This window comes from Colius striatus, chromosome 3 (genome assembly GCF_028858725.1).
Source record: "Colius striatus isolate bColStr4 chromosome 3, bColStr4.1.hap1, whole genome shotgun sequence".
Classification (NCBI taxonomy): domain Eukaryota; kingdom Metazoa; phylum Chordata; class Aves; order Coliiformes; family Coliidae; genus Colius; species Colius striatus.
Window position 1 is genome coordinate 17,080,378 of NC_084761.1, and position 23,356 is coordinate 17,103,733.

Sequence of the window (23,356 nt, forward strand, 5' to 3'; positions counted from 1 at the left end):
GCTCGTGGCATGGATCAGTCCATGGGGATGGGAATTCCCTCAGCAATGAGGAGCCCCGTGTCCACGGCCAGAAGCTGGGGCTGCCTCACTCAGCCAGAAGCATCTTTTCCTTCTCTGCACCTTTGAACTCCAACTACTGTGATCCTTATGGTCACAGATACATCACCAAATGAAAAAAAAAACCCACTCTAAGGGAAGCCACTTCTGCTTCCCATCATCTCAATAATTCATAATCCTCCCCCCACCACCAAAAAGAGAAAGAAATCCCCAAACCAGACACTTATTTCCCTATGTCCCCTGTCAGTCTGCAGCACAGAAGGCGTTTTCTCAGCTCTTGGGTGTCACTGAGCAGGGTGACCCCCTGCCCACCCCGCAGCTTCAGCCTCAATCTACTTGGGGCCGGGGAAGCTCTGGCTGTGGGTGCTCACCCTCGGCACTGAGGGCTCCCTACCAGGTACCCGACCGCTCCATTGCCTCTCAGCCACACCACGCTGCCAACCTCATCCCAAAAAGTGCATATTCAGAGAGAAAGAGAGGGTTTTATTGGCCTTCTGGAAAGCTAACTGATGATTCTGCTGATGGCTTGTAAGGAAGGGAACTCCTCATCCTCGATATGCAAAGCCTTATGGGTGACAACGTCCCGCTGGGTGAGCACTTGCCTACACGTGGGGCAGATATAGCAGTCGAGATCCGAGTTGGAGTCTGTCTGCCAAACATTCTTTTTGTTCTTTTTGGGTTTGTTTGAGCTTTGTTTTTCTTTGATTCTGAAGTCATTGTGAGCAGAAAGCAGTTCTTGTTGCTTAACTGTGTCCGGCAACAACACCAACAACTCGTTAAAGATTTTCTTGAAGTTCTCTCCAAGCAGCTCTCGGCAGCTTTTGTAATACTGTGCTGCAGAAATCAGACCCTTCAGTGACAAGAGAATTGCAATAATTAGGATTAAAAAAAAGATAGATATGTTAAAAAAACAACCCCTTGGGAGTCCCTTTCCCCCAGAGCAGAGGGTCTGGGGAAGCCGAGGGCTCTGGCACACTCACCTGCCGGAATTGCCCAGAGTGAGTTTTAAACTTATTGAACTTGGACTCGTCGCTTTGCAGGAATTCCTTAATGGACTGGATCAGCTGAATGTTCCGCTGCTGGAAGTTTTCAGGTATCAGGTAGGAGCCATGACAGGGTTTGGGCCTGTGTGTGAAAAGACCAGAAGTGACTGAGTGACAGCAGTGCTGCAGGGTCTCTGGTACTGGGCTGTTCTCTCCCGTGGGCTGCACCCCCTTTCTCCTTGTCAGTCACCCATGCCACTACCCCAGGCAGCCATAGCTGTCCTGTCAGGAGGATGAAACATGTCCTGGGGGATTACTGCATCAGATTCCAGCATTAGCCAAACAGAGTGTTTAAAATGCAAGTTTAAAGGAGCCCTGACTAGCTGTGGAGTAAGTTGGGGGCACTGCAAAGACATGAGCAACAAAAACTATGTCACAAATCCAAACAGACCTACACAGACACCTGCATTACACTGACAGAAATTTCCCCTCCCTTTTCCCATAAATGCCCAGAAAGGCCCTGGCCAGAACAGTGACTGGAAGGGTCAGAGCATTTAGAGGTGACTGAGGAAAACACGCTTCAGCACCTTGTTCCTGGGAGTCAGATGGAATCGTGGAGAGGGCAAGAAATACATTGAAGCTGCAGGTTTCCAAATAAACGGAAAAAAACAGAAGTCTGAGCTGCCACACCACACTGCAGGTTGCCGTTTCCTCAGACTTGCAGCCAAACAACTCTTGTGCTTTTACATAACTCTCCAAAACTGAGGGTATTTCATGAGCTGGTTGAGGCCCATGTGACGTAACTGAGATGCAATAGGTAAAGTTATCGCTAACTCAAAGGACTTCTACTTACTCTTTCAAGGATGTAGTGACAGGTTCAGAGATATTGGTGGATGGAATAACAGCAAAACCTGGAGGCGGTTTACTGACAGGCACCGACAGTCCCGGAGGCGGTGGAGGATTCTTCAATAGCACCACAGTGTTAAAGCCTAGACAAAAGCAGAGGATAGGCAAGAAGTTAAAGCACAGATTTGGGGCACCCACACACTGCCTCAAATCAACACCAGTGGCTGAAAGCCACAATGAAAACCACTTTTAGATTAAGGTGAACAGGAGTCACCCCCAAAGTCACAGCAGCACCAGGACCCGCATGCTGCGGCGCACTCCAGCGAGCAGTGTCTGCAGAGCAGCACAGAACCAACCACCTCTGCAGGTGTCTGCTGATGCTGCTGGCATCAAAACCACCCTAAGGCATCTTGGCTACCCTGGGACTCCAGTTTCACAAGATTATGGCACTAAAAGCAAACAGGGCATTAAATTTCTGCAAACATAGAACAGAAGAGACCGAAGAAGCCAAGTGAGAAGGACCAGCAGGCCCAGGCCACAGCTCGAAAGAGAATCCCTTTGCCCCTAGAAACGTCCAAACTAGAGCATAAAGCAGAGAGGTGTGTCAGCACGGCTCATCAGAGAAGCAGCAGCAGGTAAAGAGCTGCTGCTCCTGTAAGCTGCTCCCAGAGAGTAGACAACTGCAGCTGCATGGAGCAGAGGAATCCCAACACTGCCACTGCTGCAATCGCATGCCAGAGGATAGCTGAGCCCACCCATGTGGCCCAGGCTGCCTTTTGGAACTTTGAGGCCTAACCCAGTGTGGGTAGCAGCCCTGATCCTTGCAGAAGAGCCCTAAGTAGCAGTTTATGCACCCCAGCCACATCCCACATTCCTTCATGCTGCCTCCAAGCCAAATCACCCAAGCCCCGCAGTGCTTACCTGGTGGCGGGGGCATTCGGGCCGATCCTGAGCTCCCAAGGGCTGGGAAGTCTTCCTGAGGTAAAGGGCATTTGTTAGTCACTGTGGGCTTTTTAAGGCCAGGGGGGTCTTTGGGTGTACTACAGATCACTGAGGGTTTTTCCAAGTGACCATTCACAACGGCTGGGGGTCGGTCGGGGCCGTGAAGAGCAGAGGAGGCATTCGCTGTCTGCTCCGCTTCTGGCAGCTTCTCAGTCGATGACCTGGGAAAAGATGTCTCCTGGAAGAGGTGTGGGGAGGCTGCTCGCTGCTTCTCAACCCCTATCTTCTTTTTCTTGCTCACTTTAGTAAAAGTTTGTGAGGTAGAAGCTGCCAGCAAGGACGATACATCAAACATTGTCGGTGTGTTTCTGATCTCCTGGGTGGTCAAACCACCACCGCCATCTTCATCATCTGACAGAGAGAGTTTATTGCTCTTCTTACTTCCTTTAGTGCCACTCAAGGAGGATGGTTTTTTGGCTCCCTGGTTTACACAGGGGTTGCTCATGGCTTTGACCACGTTTTTACTGGAACCGTTGTTCCACGCAGATGTGATGTTAGTTACTGTTTTATTGTTAGGCCTCATTTTGGACACCAGAGCTGGAAAATCCTCCTCTTGGAAAGCTGTTTTCTTTGCAGTCGCTGTATACATCAAAGACATCCCAGAGGAGATGGTGGGTGCTGAGGAGGATGACAAGCTTGGGAAGTCTTCTTCTTTCAGCTTAACTGCTGCTAGCTGGGCAGAGCTGTGAGAAAGGAAAGCACAGCCTGTTCAATGGCTGCAGCAGAGCGAGCGCAGCTCCAACAGGCACAACAAGCTTCATACTTGTCCACATTCTCCCTCAAACGATTGCTGAGGGTGGCACAAGTGACCCAGCTGCTAACAGGGCACAAACACACTTGGGCTTGTGAGCTGTGCCTGGAAGGGGTCTCCTCAGAGAGAGCACACAAGCCACACTGTGTGACCAGTACTGTCTCGGTACACCTCACCTAGCCCAGAGCTGTACACACAGCCTGCAAAGACACTCCACTAATCACCACCAATTTCAGATGATGGTGAACTTTAAAACACACAGTATACAGCTCCTTCAAGATAAGCTATCAAGTGAAAATGGCTGGAATGGAGACTATTGAGGATCTCCCTGAAATCACACTAGCAACAGGTCAGCCCACGAACTGGGATGTCAGCTGATACTCTTCCTCCAGATGACTGGCACAGAAAGAGCTCGAGGCAGAGGGGGCCAGGGCAGGGGGGAGCATCTGGAGTTTAAGTGATCCTGTAAAATTATTTTCTCTAGGAATGCAGAGCACAGGTAAGTTTCTAACTCTGCCTTCTCGTTGCTGCAGCCTTGCACAAACTTACCCTTGCAGAGGTCCTGCTGCTGAACCAATTGCTGGAAAGTCATCTTGCCTTAGAGCACCATTAGCAGCTGCTTCTTTTGGAGCATTGACAAAGAGAGGAAAGAAATGTTTTCAGCTAAAATCCATTCATTTCAGAGTGGAGTCTATCAATGAACATGACAGAGGCATTAGCAACTCCTATTTTCAGCAGCTGATGATGTAATTAGCTGTGACATACCAAAAGAACAATTTAAATCCATCATCACTATTTCCTTCCATTAACTGCACTCACCATTATGTCACTGTGTACTGGCTGTGGCATGTGGGAGGTTCATGACACTCGACAGGAGCAAACCATGGACTGGTAAATACTTAGTGAGGGAACCCCTTAGAGATGGAAATGCTGCTGCCCCCAGCAATCTTCTCCATGTGCCAACCACAGCTTACTACTCAACTGCCTGCATGGGGATGGTCAGTGCCTCCAACTGATGTATCCAAGGCTTCTTTCTTTTGGAAAGCCTCTCCTCTGCTGCCCATATGCCCGAGCTGCTCAGCAGTTAGTCCTTGGGCAGTCATTCTAAACTGAAACAGAACTCACTCGAATTTAGATTTGCCTTAAAATCCAAATCCCACGCTATGGACTGCAGCAGCTCAGGGACAGGCTGGTTGCACACATGTGTGTGGTGAAAGCAGGGCAGGTAGCTGGGGAGACAGCCTTTCCCATCATCCCCAACTAAGCTGTCCCTAAAATCCAAAGAGAGCTCTCAGTTCTCAATGAAAGCATGATCTTTCAGTGGGAATCCTGTTGGAGTAGCAATGAAACGGTGGAAAATGGAGTTGGGGCATTGGTAACAGCAAAACATCACTGCATCGTATTTATTTGCCCCAAACTGGACCTGGTTCAAAACAGTGAAAGGTTTGCTTTCACCAGTTACACAATTTACTGGCAATAACTCGTTCTCAAAACAGGAGAAACTCAGCTCAAGCATCACAATAAATCAGTTCCTGCATGCCAGGGGAGGAAATGGCACATTCTTTAGATTGTATCGATGCAGATGGGAAAACAAAACCCAAACAGAAAAACCTCCCAGACTGCTGTGTGTGAACTGCACTCAGTCTTTGTACCCAGCACCATTTCAAGCCCAGGCTGCTGCAGGGCCCCAGCCCGCCCAGACACCTTCGCTGCGATTCCATGTTGCTGGATTAAGACTCTGCACAGCTCTGTCCTCTCCCCCAGCCTGAGGACAACACATGGTGAGTCCCGTTGGGACAGGCTGATCTCCAGACCCACCACACCTCCCTGCAGCTGCAGAACCTGTTCAACACTAACCTGTAGCATCATGTGAAGACTTTGGCACACGTTTAGAGCTGAGCACTTCAAAATCCCTCGAGTCCTCCTTTTTCCCTCTACTGCTGCTGTCCTCTTTGTCTTCCACCCGCTTTTTCTCCTCTTGCCGTTTAGCCGCCATGGAGGCCCTGACCGCTGCTGCAACATCTCGGTCTTCTTCTTCCCTACAGGACAGGGAACATTTTCTTAGTCAAACAGGAAGGGCAATTGAGCAGCTTTGTCTCATTCCAGCTCTGACCTCTCCGGTGTCAGCTCCGGTCAGTGACTGTCCCTGCTCTGCTGTTGCCACCTGCGGAGAAGGCTAAACCAAGCCCACCGTAGCCCAGGCTGCAAGATGGGCAACATCCACCCCCTGGACCCACAAGTTCTACATGCGGCAGTAACAATCAAGGCCAGAAGAAACTGGGGTGAACTGGGAGAGACAGTACTGAGGATGCATGGGGACACCTGTATCTCCCACTCATTTCCAAGTGTATGAAATCATATTCATAGGCCACAGTAATTCTTGGAGACATGGTTTGTCATGAACTCTCAACACACGTGTGATCCACACATGTGAACACACAAGTGCTCAGACATGGACTTTTTCCCCCCAGGTAAACTGTCAGTGATGAACCAGCTGATCATCTAGCGAGGAAAAGAAGAAACAGATGTGCAGCATGTGTAAAGTGCTCAGGCCTCGTGTGGATCAAAAGACATATAAATGCAAAGTTTCACTTCAATACTTAACCCTCTTCTTTTTCCAAAGCACTCAGTCTGGCCACACTGAGATCTGTTAGTTCCATGACAAGCGTGGTCCTTTGAATAGGAACGTCACAATAACCCAGAACAAAGACCATTAAACCTGCAAATGCTTGTCACTTACTTCAGAAAACTCTACTTAGAAAAGTTGGCCTAAAAACAGTTGCTGGAATTAACTTAGGGCTGAGTACTTAACCCACAAGTGGAAGATACCATTGTTTACATCCTGTGTCAACTCCAGAGAGTTGAAACTTCACACAAAATCACTTCACTTCCACCAAGCATGTAAGCATCACTTCAGCTTGGGGTGAAAGCCAGTTCTACTCTCAACTAAGGATTCACTATGGGGCTTCCAAGTTTTGTACTCACTTCCTTCCTACTGCTCCACCAAAACACTCTTTGGTGAGTAAAACTCAACACTAAGCAGCAGTAGAAGTCCACAAAACATTGTTCCACTCACCTCTTGTATCTCCAGCTGCCTCTTCTGTTCTGCTGACTTGCTCGGCCGCACGATCTGCCCGCCCTGCCTTGCCTGTTGTACCTGTCCACTTCCTCATAGTCCTCTCCACCTATGACACCTAAACAGGAGGGATGGAGGTCACAAAGCCACTTCTGGAAAAATCTAAAGGATACTGGTACAAACAAATCTACCACCGTTTATTTCTGATCATTAAGTACTCAGCCTTCAGGACTGCTGCACTAAAAGACATTGGGCAGCAGATAGATTCCACGTATTGTCAGCCAGTAATTTGTGCTTTATGCAGAGATCTCTACATATGGTTCCACAGGGAAGAAAAGTCCACATGTATGTTGATCTCTGCAGTCTTTAAGTGGACATGCTACTCTGGTCTCGTGGTCTGTGTTCATCACAAGTTTGCGTGAACTGTAAAACATTCACATAATTACAAACTGGAGCAGAAGTTCAGCAAGTTTCCTAAAATTATGCATAACCATTAAATCCACACATGGTGGGGGAAAAAGCTGTCAAACAGTTCAGGTGGGAAGAGACCTCTGGATGTCATCTCCTCCATCCCCTCACTCAAAGCAGGGCGATGCTGAAACGATACCAGGTTGCCCAGGGTAAGGACAAACTCTGCCACCTCTCAGGGTCCTGTTTCAGGGCTCGCCCGCTCTCCTTGTAAAGAATTCCTTCCATGCTGGGAAACGTTCACCAGATGCTCCTGAAGACCCTCCACACAGTAAGAATGGATATGTCTCCGTGCCTCACACGGCCCGGCCACGCTTACCCTCACCCCTCCTCTGGTGCCTCGGAGCATAGTTGAACTGGAGGTCGATGTGGCGGTTCTGGCGGGCCTCTGCCCGGCTCTTGCTGTGGCAGGCTGTCTTGTGTGCCTTGTAGTCGATCTCCGTGCGGAAGGCGTGGGTGAACTGCTCCGTGCTGCACCGGCCCTCCTCGCACAGGAAGTGCTTCTCGCGGAAGTGCTCCCGCAGGTATTCGTAGTCACTGCAAAGACAGAAGAGGCCGAGCTGCAACTTCCAAGCAGTGTGCTACAGGTGGCATATGGCCTCTCTGGTGAGGTGAAGACAGGCCTAGGCAGTTGGTTCTGCCTTTATCCCCAGGCAAGTTGAAACCACATGTGTACAGTCATAGAATCACAGAATGGTGGGGGTCAGAAGAGACCTTTAGAGATCACCTAGTCCAACCCCCCTGCTGAAGCAGGTTCAGCTAGATCAGCTCACACAGGAACATGTCCCAGCAGGTCTTGAAGATCTCTAATAAAGGAGACTCCACACCCTCCCTGGGCAGCTTGTGTTAGGGCTCCCTCACCTGAACAGTAAAATAGTTTTTTCTCATGTTTAAACAGAACATTTTGTGTTCCAGTCGATAAAGATCTTAACACAGGATCCCATTGTGTCCACCTCACCATATGGCAAGTATCACGTGGAAGAAAACCTACTGCTATCTGCTTTGCACATGACCTTTGGAACACTAAAGTCAACACACTAGATAGCTGCAGACAGCTGCTTTGTGATGCAAAATATAACTTTTAATGTTTAACATTCATAGAATGGTTTTAGTTGGAAGGGCCTTCTAGAGACTATCCAGTCAAAGCCCCTGCTAAAGCAGGTTCCCCTCCATCAAGATGCACAGGAACACGTGCAGGTGGGTTTGAAAACCTCCAGAGTAGGAGACTTCACACCCTCCCTGGACAGCCTGTGCCAGTGCTCCCTCATCCTCACAGCAAAGACATTTTCCCTGAAGTGGAACTTTATGTGTTCCAGCTTATGTCCATTATCCTTAAGTCCTGTCATTGGAGACTACAGAAAAAAATGTCACACCATTCTCTTGACATCCACCCTTTAGGTACTTGTAAGTATTGATGAGATCCTTCCTCTGTCTTCTCTAGGCTAAACAGCCTCAGGTCCCACAGCCTTTCTTCAAAAGATGTTCAAGTGAGTTGCCAAAGACCACACAATTGAATGGCAGATGTGGTCAAGGAATAGAGCCTCCTGCTTTGAGGTCCTTCACCTGGAGTGTCACGGATGCTCCAGTCCCCTGATCACCTCAGTAGCCCTGTGCTGGGCTACCGCCAGCAGTTCCCTGTCCCTCTTGAGCTGGGAAGCCCAGAACTGGACACAGGACTCCAGATGAGGCCTCACCAGGGCAGAGTATAGGAGGAGGAGAACCTCCCTCAACCTGCTGGCAACACTCTTCTTAATACACACCAGACACATTAATGAAGTTTAAAACAGGAACTAGACAGAGAATTACTACTTTAGCTACCAGTTTGAGGAACAAAAGAACCTGCAGCGAACCTGATAACGTTCCTGCCCCCTGTCCTCAGGCGCTACTACCCCCAAAACCGAGAGTAGACCCAAATAACCTTTCCCTTCAAATTGTAGCTACAGCAAGAGGAATAAACCACCTGCACAAACCTGTAGTATTCCTGAGCACCATCAGAGTCACAGAAGTGACAGAAGTAATGATCCCGCCGCAGGTGTTTGAGCAACTCATCGTTATCCAAGTACCGCTCGTCACAGAACTTGCAGAGGGGGTGCCCGCGGTGGGAGGTGTCGTCGGGGTCGCCGTGGATGCGATGGCGCGCCAGGTCCTTCCGGGAATACCACTTCCGTTCGTAGGTGAAAATCTGAGCAAATGATATAGACAGATGTATGTGTATCTATTCCTGCTTGTGAGCAGGGAACAAAATGGAATCGGACAGGTTGTGCACAACCTGTCCATCTGTAGGAGTGGAACATTTGCTTCAGACAGGCACAATTTGACAACCGACACCTAAAGCTTTCAGTAAGCAGGAGACAGAATCCAAGCGACAGATCCAAATTAAATCCCACCTGCATTTCACTCATTTCAAACACTGCAAGCTGACCTAATTCACCTTCTTCCCTTTCACCTTTGTTTTCTTGGTATTAACATAACACAATACAATTATAATCTCTGGTGGGGAACAAAAAAATCCTAAATATGTATTTATGAGCATATTTTGCATCCTCAAAGAGAGCTGTTTTACTTCCTCAGACAGCAACTGCCCCAAAACAGCTACAAACAAAGGATATAGTCCAGTAAACAAATTGTGTGTTATAAACCAACTTCTGTCCCTACTAACACACCAGCTATTTCGGTAGGAAGGGTTCTGAAGATGCCAAAAAGATCAACACAGCCTTGAGAACAGAAGAGGCTTTATTTCTCGCCTAGACAAGGACTGTTAACTTTTCTGGGAAAGAGTTCATTTGGCTTAGCTAAAGTTGACAGATTGGAGCTTCTGCAAGTGTAAGAACTTGCCAGTGGGTATTAGTAACACGAAATGTTCTTTTGTGAAATAAAAACCTCTGCAATGTTCTGAAATTAAAAGCCGATGAGTCCTAATATTGTTTGTGAATCATCTGGGAGAGACAAGACTTTCCCTGAGTGATGGCCGCTTAAGCTGTGTGTAGAAGCACCTCTTCAGAAGAGCTCAACAGACACTGCAACTGAAAGAAGTGGTCTGGCCCTGCCCTGGCCACTTCCCTTGAATTTTGCTCTAGTGATTGCATGACCCCTGGAAAGAGTCAAATCAGTTCACTCAGAGTTAGCCCTGTACAAAAATCCAACAGTATTAGTCTCTGCTCAGGTTAACTCAATCCCTTTTGGCAGTAAACCGCAGCTCAGTTGGCATAAACCAGCTGTGGCACCACAGGATAAATACAACTCTCCACTTTGATACTGGTTTCAGAGAAACACACACACATACAGACCCAGTGTACATACATTCATGCATTAGATTCCCTCTTACAACAACAACAAGGAATGCTGACAGCTATTAGAGGTTAGCAGTCCTAGAATGCATTGAGTAGCAGCGGCGGCCGATTGCGTCCAACAAGTAATTCAGACACACAAAACCCACTCCAGCTCCAGGAAAAGATGGAGTTCTGACTTTCAGGCTGTGAAAAATCATCACCTGGCTGACTGAACACCAGCCCTTCAAAGAAAAATTCTGGTGAGATTAAAATGAAATAGAAAAGGATGATGACAGCAAAGGCAAGAGGAGGAGTTTTAGGACTCAATATCCATCATCTTTTCAGACATAGATGGCTCAGCTTTCCAGTAGCTATCTTCAGTAGGTTGTAAAACATTTTAAAACAGCCCCTGGTCATGTTCTACAGATGTACATTAAACACAGAGGAACTCAACTGCAGGCAAGAATGAGTTTTGTTTTCCAGTCAACTCCATAAGATACAGGAACTTTGCTCTGAGCAAATAAAGAAGATAATGAAATACAATTACGTTCCATTAAACCAGCAAGATGGATTCTCGTCCTGTACAAGATCCAACTGTAAATGTTAACAATGATTCTGATCTGAGTAATAAATCCATCACTCCATGATGCATTCTGCTTTCGGAACTTACACCAAACACTTTCTTAATAAGGTCACACTTGTAGTGACTTCATGAGCTAAAACGTTAAGTCTAAAAAGACACTGAATCTCCAACGTTAAAGAGTTCTAACAGTCTGCCTACAACTCAGGATTAACATCCTACCAGACAGTTTAGTATGGACATAGAGCTGTTAGCAGAGGAGCTAACATCAGAAAGTTGTTCATATGGTGTGGTTTAAAAAATATAAACCACTGAGAACTTCCAGGCATCCTTCATTACTCAGTTTATGAAAGACAACAGACTTAAAACACGCACTGCAGGCAGGCAGAGAAAGGTTTTCTAAGATATGTGTGCCCTTCTTCCCACCTCCCTCAGGACTTTTGTTGGTCATACAAGGCAGGAGCCCTCCTTCCCACCTTTTAAAACACAGAACTAACTTACCTTTAAGTGTTTAACACAGAGTTTGCAACAGAAGAGCTCATGCTGCTTCCTCATGTGCTGCTCCAGATCTGCAAAGGTGTTGAATGGCTTTGCATCAGGACACAAAGAGCATTCGTGCTGCAGCAGCTTCCTAAGGGACAAGAAACATTTCTAAATATGATCCGACTCCCTCTCAGTCACCCTATACCTTCATTGGAAAAGGAATATCCTGTTGGTGGCAGAAGGCCACATTTTTATAGCCCCCCCCCAGAAATCTGTAAGGAGCCCAGCATCCCGCTTATTCCAAGAATACTTTGTCCTATGTCAGGAACAGAACCAAATTACACAGAGGTTTCAAGTGCAAAAGAAGAGCAGAACAGCCACAGTGTAACATGAAAAGTAAAATGCTGATGGACTGTAACACATCCACACAACTACCCCTCGCTCACTGAGGACTCAGCTGCTACATGCAACGCTCACACCCAATTCAATGATGATTTCTATGCTCAAGCTGAGGAATGCAGTGGGCAGAGAGAAAGACTTGTAATAAAAAAGGAAGGGGAAAACCAATCAAACAAAAATCCCACCGTGAGCTGAAGACAGAGCCTGAGTCTCAGTAGGAGACTCTGCTCCCTCGCACTCAATCACTGCCCACAGACGTGGGATCTCAGTGACTCTCCAGCCATCAGGTGCATTTCCAGCACTGGGGTCGAATTAATGGGCACACATATTGACTGATCCTGCTCACTAGACACATTCCCCAAGTCCACAAGTATGAAACCATGCAAAACTAACTGCAGCAGCAAAGCCACAATCTTCAACCAAGTCCGGCTGGCTATAATGCACACTTCTCCACGGAAAAGGTATGGCTGCCTGCATGCATTCAGCTTTTTTCATTCTTTTTTCCTTTTAACTGCTTTTAATTATCCTAAAACTTCTCAAATTAAGCATGCCATAAAACAATACTTTAGACCAGGATGCTGATGCCTCATTTTTTACCATTGTCCTGGTTTCAGCTGAGACAGAGTTAATTTTTTCCCCAGTAGCTGGTACAGGGCTTATTTGGGTTTAGTGTGAGAATAATGCTGATAACAAATACCCTTATATTTAGTTGTTGCTGAGTAGTGCTTATCCTAAGTGAAGGACTTTTCCATTTTGGCAAGGAGGTGCCCAAAAGCTGTGAGACAGCATGGCCAGGACAGTGACTTGGACCAGCCAAAGGGCCATCCCATACCATAGGATGGTACATAGCCTGGTACAAAAACTGGGGGGAGATGGCAGGGAGGGGCAAATCAATCAGTGGGCTGGGAGCAACTGCACTGGGTATCACTTGTCTTTTCTTGGGTTTTGTTTCTCTTTTTGTTCTATTCCTTTTCATTGTGGCTATTACATATTTTATTGTTTTTATTATAATACTTTATTTCATGGTAGTTACTAAACTGTTCTTATCTCAATCCACGAGTTTTACTTTTTTCCCCTGATTCTCCTCCCACCCCACTGTGGAAGGACTGAGTGAGTGGCTGTGTGGTGCTCAGCTGCTAGCTGGGGTTAAACTATGACAGCCCTTTTTCTCTGCCACTTAGAATTATGATCCTTGTAGGCAGACAAGGTTGCTCTCCTTTTCATACAGGGTTTGGTCCAATTGTTTTTTATTAGTCCTTCTGTAGCACAGCAATAAATGCAATTACAACAGTGATTCAGGCTTTACCTATGTCCATAGCAGCCACACAAGGACTGAGAGGCCCTTCAGCGAGTTTGCTGCTGCTAAAGAAGCAAAAGAGCAACTTTTCTTGACAGAGCAACACTCCGTATTAGGCGTGGGTGAAACCAACACCCCAGCCTCGAGGAGAAGATCCCTTTGCTGATGGTGGTAGTTTGTGTCCAGCCTCTCATCCCAACAAAGCCACTCGTGCTGTGCGGTGACCAACGGATAGCAGCCGCTCTGTTCCCAGGAAACCAAACCCCACTGTGATACTAACTCATGCCTTTCCTGCCACATAACACAGATAAGAACGGGCTGCTTTAGGGATATGTTCCGGGAAGGCTCCCAGTATTTACCTGTACAGAGCATAAACATCTCCATCTGTAAAATAAATGTCGTATTTCTTCTCGTGCTGCAGCTGGTTAAGTGCTATTGTCGAGAAAGACGTAAGCTTCCGCCCAAAGACAACCTGCAGGCAACACAGCAATCAGTGAGAGCACGCTCGGGCTGCACCGTCTTGGCATTGCAGATAAACTCCTCAGCACAGACTCCGTTTGTCAGTGAACTCGTCACAGCCTGGTGACACTTTCTATGATTCTATGACACTTGCAGAGCTCTGGGTTGGTCCGAGCTGCTTGTCACCACCCCAGTTACTGTCCCTCTAAAGCTCCTTACCAGCTCCCAGCTCAGATGAAGGTGGATGGGCCTAGCCTGGTCTTTGGATCTTGCACTCATTAGGAATCTCTTTTATGGTGTTTTCCTACCGCTAAGAATATCTTCAACTAATTCAACCCCTTCTGCAGCAAATGCCTGCATGAGCCCTGCACTCAGCTACCTCCTACCTCCTGGTAGGACATTGCTCAGAAACAGCGACACTACTCAGAGTGTGACTGGGAAATCCCTCTTTCTTCTTTCCAACTACCAGGAAAGTAAGAAACAAAAAGGGTACACCACCTCTCAAAGGGTTTGTACCACATACCCTTTCTGGGGAACCTGTTTGCTCACAGCTGCTCCCACTGACCCCCAGGCAGCCTGGCTCTGGTGCTGCAGCTGTTAAGGGTACTGTATCCCTCCTTCTGCAGCAGCCCCCTCCTGCACTCCTGCAGATATTCCCACTTTGGGAAGTTCTGGGGCAGCAGCAAAGTTTATGAAACCACTGGAGCTATCTTGTACCAGCTCAGAACAGCTGAGGCACACACATAGTTATCCCCTTTCAGTGCTTACATTGTTGATCTAGAAATACTTAAAACCTTAAAAAAACCCCATCCAATCACCTAGTGCACACATAATTCAGTCTTGTTAAATCATTCCTCTTCCCGTGTTGGGGTGAAATACCACAGAACAAGTCTTTTGTGTCTGGTTTTGTGGGGTTTTTTTTTAAAGCTGTCTCTACAATGGGGCTGCTAAGTTAACCAAAAGACACATAGCTTGCTGAAATATCAAGCTTAAAACAAACAAAAGTTAATTTTTGTTTTATAAACAACAACTACATCTAACTCAAATTATTTTAAAAGTTTCATTATGATGAAGTTTCATCAACATTTCATGCCGGCCCCAAGTGAATCTTAGAAGAGAGGAATAGAATGGATTGCTGAAATGCAGATGTTATCACAGGAGCCCAACACAACTTCCTACAGCAATCGCACATAGGTAGTGAGCTCAGGGGCAGAGTCTGATGCCAGTACACGTCAGGGTTAGTTTACAGGTCAACAAGGAATCCTTCTTAACTTCACTGTAACCATTATGCATCACTGGAAGGACATATTACCATAACAAGTATATCCTGCTTTCTCCTCCACCAAGTCCTGTCCTGCCACTCATTTTCACAGCACTATTTCCTTTGGACATGCTGCTGCTGGCATCACTCAGTACAGCACCATCTGAGATTTGGCAGCCTGTGCTCATTCCACACACACTGTGCAAATTAAGAGACTCGAGGTTGGGTCCTACATATACATTCAGCTCATTCAGCAGTAGTTTTGATGTGATTTATGTCCCTCAATATCTTTTTTCCCATTCCTTGGGGCAGATTGGTGAATAGTACTGTAGTGGCACTTAAGGAGAGAGGGAAAAAGAAAAGGAGCATGGCCACTAAAAAAGAATAACTTGTCAAGCAACTATAATAAAAGGATCATTTTAAACAGTTAATAAAGGAGGGAGAAAGATGGTCGAATGAACTAAAGTTCAGGCCACACAATACAGCAATGTTACAAAATCGAAAAGCTCTTGAAATTGAAGAGTTGACCCATGACCCTAAGACAAGTGAATTTAAGGATAACGAGCAACATCACAGGTTGCTTCTTCCTAAAATGGGAGAAGTAGAGCAGCTGATCCTCAGAGGATGATCAGAGCTAAAACTACTCTCACAGAGTTTCTTTCTGTAGACACAGAGGCAATTCATGTGCCAGGAAACTCAGCTTAAATCCCACATCGACCTTTCTGGCCTCCGCAGAGCCTGAGACCTTCAATCTCTCCAACCCTTGGAGCTGAAAAGCAGCCCATGCCAACAGTACAGTTGGTGGAGGCTCCCCTTTCACGGGGGGAAGAGCTCTCTCCCCTAATGTGTTTTATTTCATTTCCTAAACCATCTCAGCATATTTCATTCACTGCTAGCACTGGTTCTTTTCCTCCTAAAGGGTTTGTTTTTCTTTGTATCAATTCTGCAGGAAAAAATATTCTGAGATGAGGATTTATTTTTATAAACGTCCTTGAACAACGTTTCTCCAGATGGCTCGCTGTGCTGAGTCCAGCCCAGCCTGAGCGACTCCGCAGCGGGGCCCTGTGCCATCACACCAGCCGGCCCTGAGGAAAACAGGTACTCCAGAAACATTGTAACTGAGGGGAAACTACTTTGTAAGCATATGCCCAAGCCCTGGCTCACGCAGGCGGGCGCGACACGGCGTGCTGTAACGCAGGGCGTGAGCCAGCCCTGAAAGAATACAAAGTATGTTCTCCCGCAAGCTCAAACAATCAGGAATTCGCGAGGATGATGGAGTCATCCGCGATCACGTAACACCAGCCTCGGAGAGCAAGCCCTGCTGATGAAACAAACAACAAAACGTCCCCTTTACATTCCCTTTTCCTCTTATTTTGTTTCCAACTGGCCTCCCACCCGCTCTGAACGGCGCCCGCACGCCTTGGGAGCGGAGCGGGCGCCGGATAAACCCAGAAAGCTCTCGCCTGCCGCTTCCACTCAGCGGATTTCAGGAGCTGCTCCCGGCCCGGCCCGCGGCCTCCCCCCGCCCCGCGGCAGCCGGCCCGAGCCCGGCCCTGGCCTCACCTGGCCCAGCTCCTCCCGGCACACCGCGCAGTACCGCACGCCGCACAGCGCCCGCATCCGCACCGAGCAGCGGTAGCAGATGGGGTGGTCGCAGCGGCCCAAGGCCACCACCTCGAGCTCTCCGCAGCACAGCACGCACGCCCCGTCCGCCGGGCTCGCCGCCGCGCCGGAGGCCGAGGCGGCCATGGCGGCGCCGACCCGCCGCGGCCCAGGCCCAGGCCCCGTACCGCCTAGCAACCGCCCGCACCAGCGAGAGGCGGCCTAGAGCGGCTCCCGGCACGGCGCGGCGCTCCGCCAGGCTCCCCACCATAGAGAGCCGCCCTGGCGGATCCCCGACGCGGCGCCCGCCTCGCTGACCATCGAGTCTCCGCCCAGAGCGACGCCGCTCGCCCCCGATTAGGCGTATGGCCGCCAGAGCGCCGCTCCTCCTGACGTCAGCCGCATCCTCCAGCGCCCGGCCATACAGCGCCGTCCCAGAGCGCCCGGCGGCCGTGCTGCTTCCGCTCCGCAGCGCCCGGCTCCCGCACGTCACACCGCCGCCGGCCCCGCTCCGCAGCGCCCCGCTCCCGAACGTCACACCGCCGCCGGCCCCGCTCCCGCAGCGCCCCGCTCCCGCAGCGCCCCGCTCCGCAGCGCCCCGCTCCCGAACGTCACACCGCCGCCGGCCCCGCTCCCGCAGCGCCCCGCTCCCGCAGCGCCCCTCTCCGCAGCGCCCCGCTCCCGAACGTCACACCGCCGCCGGCCCCGCTCCCGCAGCGCCCCGCTCCCGCAGCGCCCCTCTCCGCAGCGCCCCGCTCCCGAACGTCACACCGCCGCCGGCCCCGCTCCCGCAGCGCCCCGCTCCCGCGGCGCTCCGCTCCCAAACGCCTCGCAGTCACTGGCCCCGCTCCCGCAGCGCCCCGCTCCCAGACGCCCCGCCGCCACCGGTCCTGCTCCCGCAGCGCCCCGCTCCCAAACGCCTCGCTGTCACTGGCCCCGCTCCCGCAGCGCCGCAGTCCCAAACGCCTCGCTGTCACTGGCCACAGGGACGAGCCGCCCGCAGCGGTCCCCGCAGCAGCGCAGCACTTCACGCCGCCTCTCGCTGCTGTCCCCCGAGGCCCGTGGGAGCCATGTGATACCCGGTGGCCCCTGAGCAGGCCCCGGAGAGAGGCCAAGCCGTGTCCCCTCAGGGCCGGTGAGTCCCTGAGGAGCTGGAGCCCATCTGTGGGCAGAGGAGGAGGCCCTGCCCGATGTGTGCACAAGTGGATGAGAAACAGACGTGGATTGACTCACAACTGTCACACGAGGTCTCAGATGAGATTGTAACTAAAGGGGTGCAGATAACCCAGCAAAGCCAAGATAAGAAACCAGAGAACCCTACAGAGTGGTGAGTTAAGACAAAGACCAAACACGGAAGAAGGAACTGAGAGCTCATGGAAAGGACACCAAGAGACACCTCTTCAATAAAATCACAAAGGACCACCAAACACAGCCCCAGATCCCATGGACGGTCTGCAGAGGCCCAGGCTGTGTGCAAATGTCTATGCAAATGTGATAATTAGCTTCAGGAAAACAAAAAGTTCTACTTGAACATGAGGAAAATCTACTGTTGGGGTGAGGGAGCCCTGACACAGGCTGCCCAGGAAGGGTGTGGAGTCTCCTCCTTTAGAGGTTTCCCGGAGACGTCCCTGTGCAGCCCGATGGAGTGAAACCTGCTTTAGCAGAGGGTTGGGCTGGATGATCTCTAGAGGTCCCTCCCAACTGCCACCATTCGATTCTATGAAAAAGAATGAATATATGTAGTTACTCCAGGAAATACAATGCATAGGTGTGTAACAGATCAATATAAGCTCTGACTGATGCACCACAGGGCATTCAGGGTAGGAGGAGTTATCCCTGTGGACCCAGCACTGCAGTAAGGAACACTTGCCTTCTAAAACTTAAACTGTTAGAGGCTTCTTTGAATCGCCAACTTTTACCATAACAGCCCCAGCACCCCTGGCTGTGAGAAGAGTATGCCATTCCTGGCAGGCCTGGGTGCCACCCAGCACCTTTGTGACCCCCTCAGTGAGAGCTGTGAGGCGACACAGTGCTGGCTGTCCCCTGGGCAAGATGTTTTGGTCACCTTGTGTGTGGCAGGGTTGGTGTCCCATGGATGTGACTTGCCACCAACAGAGGCAGGTGGGAGGCTGAGGGATGAACCTCATGAGGTTCACCAAGGACAAGTGCAGAGTCCTGCTCCTGAGGTGGAACAGTCCCATGCACCAGTACAGGCTGGGGATTGACTTGCTGGAGAGCAGCTCTGCAGAGAGAGACCTGGGAGTCCTGGTTAACAATAAACTAACCACGAACCAGCAACGTGCCCTTATGTCCAAGAAGGCCAATGGCATCCTGGGATGCAGCCAGAAGACTGTGGGCAACAGGTTGAGGGAGGTTCTGCTTCCCCTCTACTCTGCACTGGTGAGGCCTCATCTGGAGTCCTGTGTCCAGTTCTGGGCTCCTCAGCTCAAGAGGGACAGGGAAGTGCTGGAGAAAGTCAAGCACAGGGCCACCAAGATGATCAGGGGACTGGAGCATCTTCCTTGTGAGGAAAGGCTGCAGGAACTGGGGCTGTTTAGTCTGGAGAAGAGGAGACTGAGGGGGGATCTCATTAATATTCACAAATATCTAAAGGGTGGGTGTCAGGAGGTTGGGACATCACTTTTTTCTGGATAAGGGGTAATGGGATGAAGCTGGAACACAAAAATGTTCCATTTAAACATAAGAAAAAACTATTTCAGTGTTCAGGTGAGGGAGCCCTGGCACAGGCTGCTCAGGGAGGGTGTGGAGTCTCCTTCCTTGGAGGTCTTCAAGACCCACCTGGACACGTTCCTAAGTGACATGATCTAGGTGGATCTGCTTTGGCAGGGGGGTTGGACAAGATGATCTCTAAAGGTCCCTTCCAACCCTACCATTCTATGATTCTATGATTTTTGTGGGGTTTTGCCAGGGCAAGTAGCCCCACGATGGATGTCATCGGACCCGCAGCTCTGCCTCTTGGCCTGGTGTTATAACACAGCACAGATTGGTAAAAAAAAAGACCCATACCAGCCTGTTAACAAGTGTGCTTGAAGCACTGGAAAATAGGATGTCACATCCATTAGACCAGTACGACAAATGGGCTCTGTTAGTGTTGGTACGTTAAGAGCACGGCCTGTTACAGGAACCTTTGTGTGTATGCCACGGGTTGTGATTCACACATTGGTATCTGAGCATGTGACAGCTGCCCCGGGGTTTCACAGTGAGTTAAGGTGAACTAGAGTTAATCACTGATACACCTGGGTGATCGGGAAAAAGAAACGTATGTTCCTGCACTTGCTGTATTGTAGAGGTCTGTGTGGTGCTGGGGTCAGAGAATTGCAGCTCCTGAAACAGAAGAGGGTGCTCCAGGAGCACAGAGAACAGCTTAACGCGGGTTCAGCAGCCATGTTCCCCTGGAGGTAAACAGCAGAAAAGCTTTCAGGGGACAGCACGGAGGAAGAGACAGTAACAGTTTTTCAAACTTTAGGATCTCCCACCTGTTTTTTCTCCCTGATTCCTACAAAATGAGCTGTGTGGGTTCACTTTCCGCACCTGAAAAATCTAAATCTACCCAAGAAACCCCAAGATCTTGGCACGAGGCTCTCACTCTGCCACATCATCATCTGTGTCACCAGATGAGCCAACGAGTCATTCCGCTTAGCAAACATTCCTGGAGTCCTGTCCCCTGAGTCAAGGGCTGCCATCTGTCCCAGAAATGACAATATAGCCCAAGATTTTGTGGGTGCCTTCCGTGACCTGCGGAGCTGGTATTAGAGGATGATGGAAGAATAATTCCAGGACACAGCAGGCCTCAGTGAAGCAGGTTGATACTTGGGTTACTCACTGGCATCATGTGATAACCCTTAAAAATAAAACTCAGAATAAACTACATTGTCTAAGAAGAGAAATGGAGACAAATCACATTACGTTCCACATTAAATGATGTGTGGTGAATTCCTGGTGTGTACTCATGCACATCATGACTAGCTGGAAGTGATGTGCAGCAGCTCTCTCCTTCAGACCTGCTTTCTTTCCACAGCAATCCTTGGCATTTGTGTTCAAAGATGCTCTTAATTTTCTTTGGGGCATAAATGATCATTTTAGGACGAAGGAGCCTGTAAGACACAGTGAACTCACAGCAGTGTATTGGAATGATCATTTAGGGCAAGTGACCATTTTAGGACAAAGAAGCATATAACACATAGTGAATTTGTGACAATGTATTGAGACCAACAGTTGAGACCTTATTGAGACCAACAACAACAGCAGCATTTAATGACATATGTGCCCTAAAATAAGTAATGGGTTTGATTAGTATTTTGGAAAACAGATACATGAAGTATTTCAGTGTTTTGGATCATTGGTTATGACAGGTATTTACTTTCTCCTCAAGAGACCCATTTATCATACTTCAGAGCAGAGTAGGTAATACATGTCTTTCTGGTAATCAACATTAAAGTGTGTTTGGGTGGGGCTGTATTAAATAATTAGGAAGGACTGAGGATGTTGGCTGTAATTACTTCAGGAAATGTTCCCCCCCCCTCCCCCACCCACCCAAATTAATGATGCTGTTGAAAATGTTTTTGTGTCAAAACTGCATCACACAATTTTGGAGAGCAATTAGCATGAAATGAGATGGAGGCTTCTGACAGTAATGTGCTGTCTTAAGTGTCACTCGTCTGTGAAATTACGCAAGTCCCCCAGCACTATGGCCAAGCAGGGGATAATAAATATACCTGCATAATTAGGCTTAAAAGTGACATTACTCATCGCAAGGAACGTGGTGACAAAGCGACTGGGCAGAACCAGAGTTTGTACTTTCCAGCTTTCTGCTGTGTGGGCAGGGGCTGGTGGTGGTCCCACTGGCAGCAGGGCTGGGAGCACCGAGGACTGGACCCTGCAACACCTGCTCCTACCAGCGTGGTTTTTCCCCCCAGTAGTGTGTGGGATGTTCCTGCTGAAAGGAAGCACCGACTCTTTTCTGGGGTCTTGCAGGCAGGCAGCATTGCTGGCAGCTCGTCAGATGGGGTGTTTTATGCTTCTCAGATGTTATTTACTATAATCTTACATAGAAATTACTATAATTTATACAATTTCTACAATTTACTATAATTTTCTGTACAAGTAGCTGTGGGGCTGAGGGGACATGGTTCAGTGGAGGTTATGGTAGTGCTGGGTGAATAGTTGGACTCGATGAACTTGAAGGTCTTTTCAAACCTCAAGGATTCTGTGATTCTGAGATAATTGATGTCTGAAGGGGGGAATCACTGAAGGTTTCTGTCCCTTTGTGGTGCAGCTAACCTCACATCATCAGTGAAATCTCATACCAGTCAGGTTTTGCACTCCCATCGAGTCTTCAGTTTTAAACTAGAACCAGAAAGTTTATTTGGAACAAAGACCATATAAAGTTACTGATCCTTCCAGATCCAGCCCTGTCCTCTACCTGCAGCCCATGGGACAACCCAAATGCACCCAGGCCTCACTGCTGGGGTGCTGCTGAGGCAGCCACTAGCAGAGGTTGGGTTTCCTTGCTCCTGCCCCTTGCTCTCACTCCATGGCACATCAAGTTATGGGTCACAAGTGCCCTTCTGGGCCACATCCTGCAAGCTGCAGCTCTGTAGCACAGCCTTTCTAGCAGCATGCCAGGGCCTTACATAGGTGTAAAATGCCAAAGTGTTTCCAGGTACCCAAGAAGGCCAATGGCATCCTGGCTTGTATCAGAAATAGTGTGACCAGCAGAACCAAGAAAGTGATTGTCTCCCTGTACTCAACACTGGTGAGGCTGCACCTCAAATACTGTGTTCAGTGTTGGGCCCCTCACTACAAGAAAGACACTGGGGTGCTGGAGCGTGTCCAGAGACAGACATGGAGATTGTAGAATCTCCTTCACTTGAGGTTTTCAAAACCCTCCTGGGTGTGTTCCTCTGTGACATGATCTAGGTAGACCTGCTTTACCAGCGGAGTTGGACTGGATGATCTCTAGTGACCCCTTCCAACCCCCACCATTCTATGCTTCTGTGAAGCTAGGGAAGGGTCTGGAGCACAAGTCTCACAGTGAGCAGCTGGGGGAACTGGGGATGTTCAGTCTGGAGAAGAGAAGGCTGAGACAAGACATGATCACTCTCTGCAGCTATCTGAAAGGAGATTGTAGTGAGTTTGGGGTCAGTCTCTTCGCCCAAGTAACGAGTGGTAGGACAGGAGGAAATGGCCTCAAGTTGTGCCAGGGGAGATTTAGATTGGCAATTAGGAAGAACTTCTTACCTGAATAGGTTGTTAAACAGGATGTCCAGAGTCCCCATCCCTGGAGATATTACAAAGCTGTGTAGCTGAGGTGCTGAGGGTTAGTGGTTAGTGATGTGCTTGGCAGTGTGAGGTTGGACTCAACGAGCCTAAAGGTCTTTTCCAACCAAAACGATTCTGTGATTCCATGAACCCCTTTTCTGTGCCATTTTGCTATCATCACAGGTCCTCCTGCTTCCTTGCTGTCCACACCTGCAGCCAGCAGAACAAAGAATTGCTAAAAAGCCAATATTCAAACTAGTCACCAAAACCTGTTTTCAGCTCATCATCGTTACAAAAAATCATCCTGCTGGCCTATGTGACTCATGGCTTCAGATTAATTTATTTCATGGTGCAAGAAGGGTTTTATAATCCTCTTTCAGTGGATTGAATCATTCTTTGCCAATGACTTCAGGATGCCATTTTCTTTCTCTAGTGATTGCAAATGGAAGCTGGATCTTAGCACTAAGTGTGACTCCAAAACATAAATATAATCATATATAACTAACCAGGCTCCAGTGTGCATTGTAAATATCATGTTTGG

General features: G+C 48.9%; 1 protein-coding gene across 3 annotated transcripts; it reads right to left on the minus strand.

The window, feature by feature from the left end:
* Window positions 1–519: 519 nt before the first annotated feature.
* On the minus strand, window positions 520–16,767 carry ZNF598 (zinc finger protein 598, E3 ubiquitin ligase). 3 transcript variants are annotated; one of them, XM_061992120.1, is made up of 12 exons: window positions 16,495–16,767; window positions 13,571–13,683; window positions 11,534–11,663; window positions 9,154–9,365; window positions 7,503–7,720; window positions 6,716–6,833; window positions 5,497–5,678; window positions 4,189–4,258; window positions 2,808–3,571; window positions 1,894–2,029; window positions 1,038–1,182; window positions 520–907 (listed from the first exon to the last, which is right to left on the minus strand). In XM_061992120.1, the coding sequence occupies exons 1-12, from the start codon at window positions 16,678–16,680 to the stop codon at window positions 560–562; spliced, it is 2,622 nt and encodes an 873-aa protein (XP_061848104.1). In that variant the 5' UTR covers window positions 16,681–16,767; the 3' UTR covers window positions 520–559. The 3 variants fall into 3 exon arrangements, with proteins under 3 accessions (XP_061848104.1, XP_061848103.1, XP_061848105.1); XM_061992119.1 differs by having other exon boundaries at window positions 4,189–4,261; XM_061992121.1 differs by lacking the exon at window positions 16,495–16,767 and adding an exon at window positions 14,983–15,605 and having other exon boundaries at window positions 4,189–4,261.
* Window positions 16,768–23,356: the final 6,589 nt, after the last annotated feature.

What these genes read in the sequence shown, in the direction of transcription:
- ZNF598 (XM_061992119.1), bottom strand. Translation starts at nt 16,680, where the DNA reads ATGGCCGCCTCGGCCTCCGGCGCGGCGGCGAGCCCGGCGGACGGGGCG. An exon ending in GATGTTTATGCTCTGTACAG is followed by an intron (nt 11,664 to 13,570) that starts GTAAATACTGGG and finishes CTTGTCCCTTAG; the next exon opens with GAAGCTGCTGCAGCACGAAT. An exon ending in GTCACTACATCCTTGAAAGA is followed by an intron (nt 1,183 to 1,893) that starts GTAAGTAGAAGT and finishes TTTCACACACAG; the next exon opens with GCCCAAACCCTGTCATGGCT.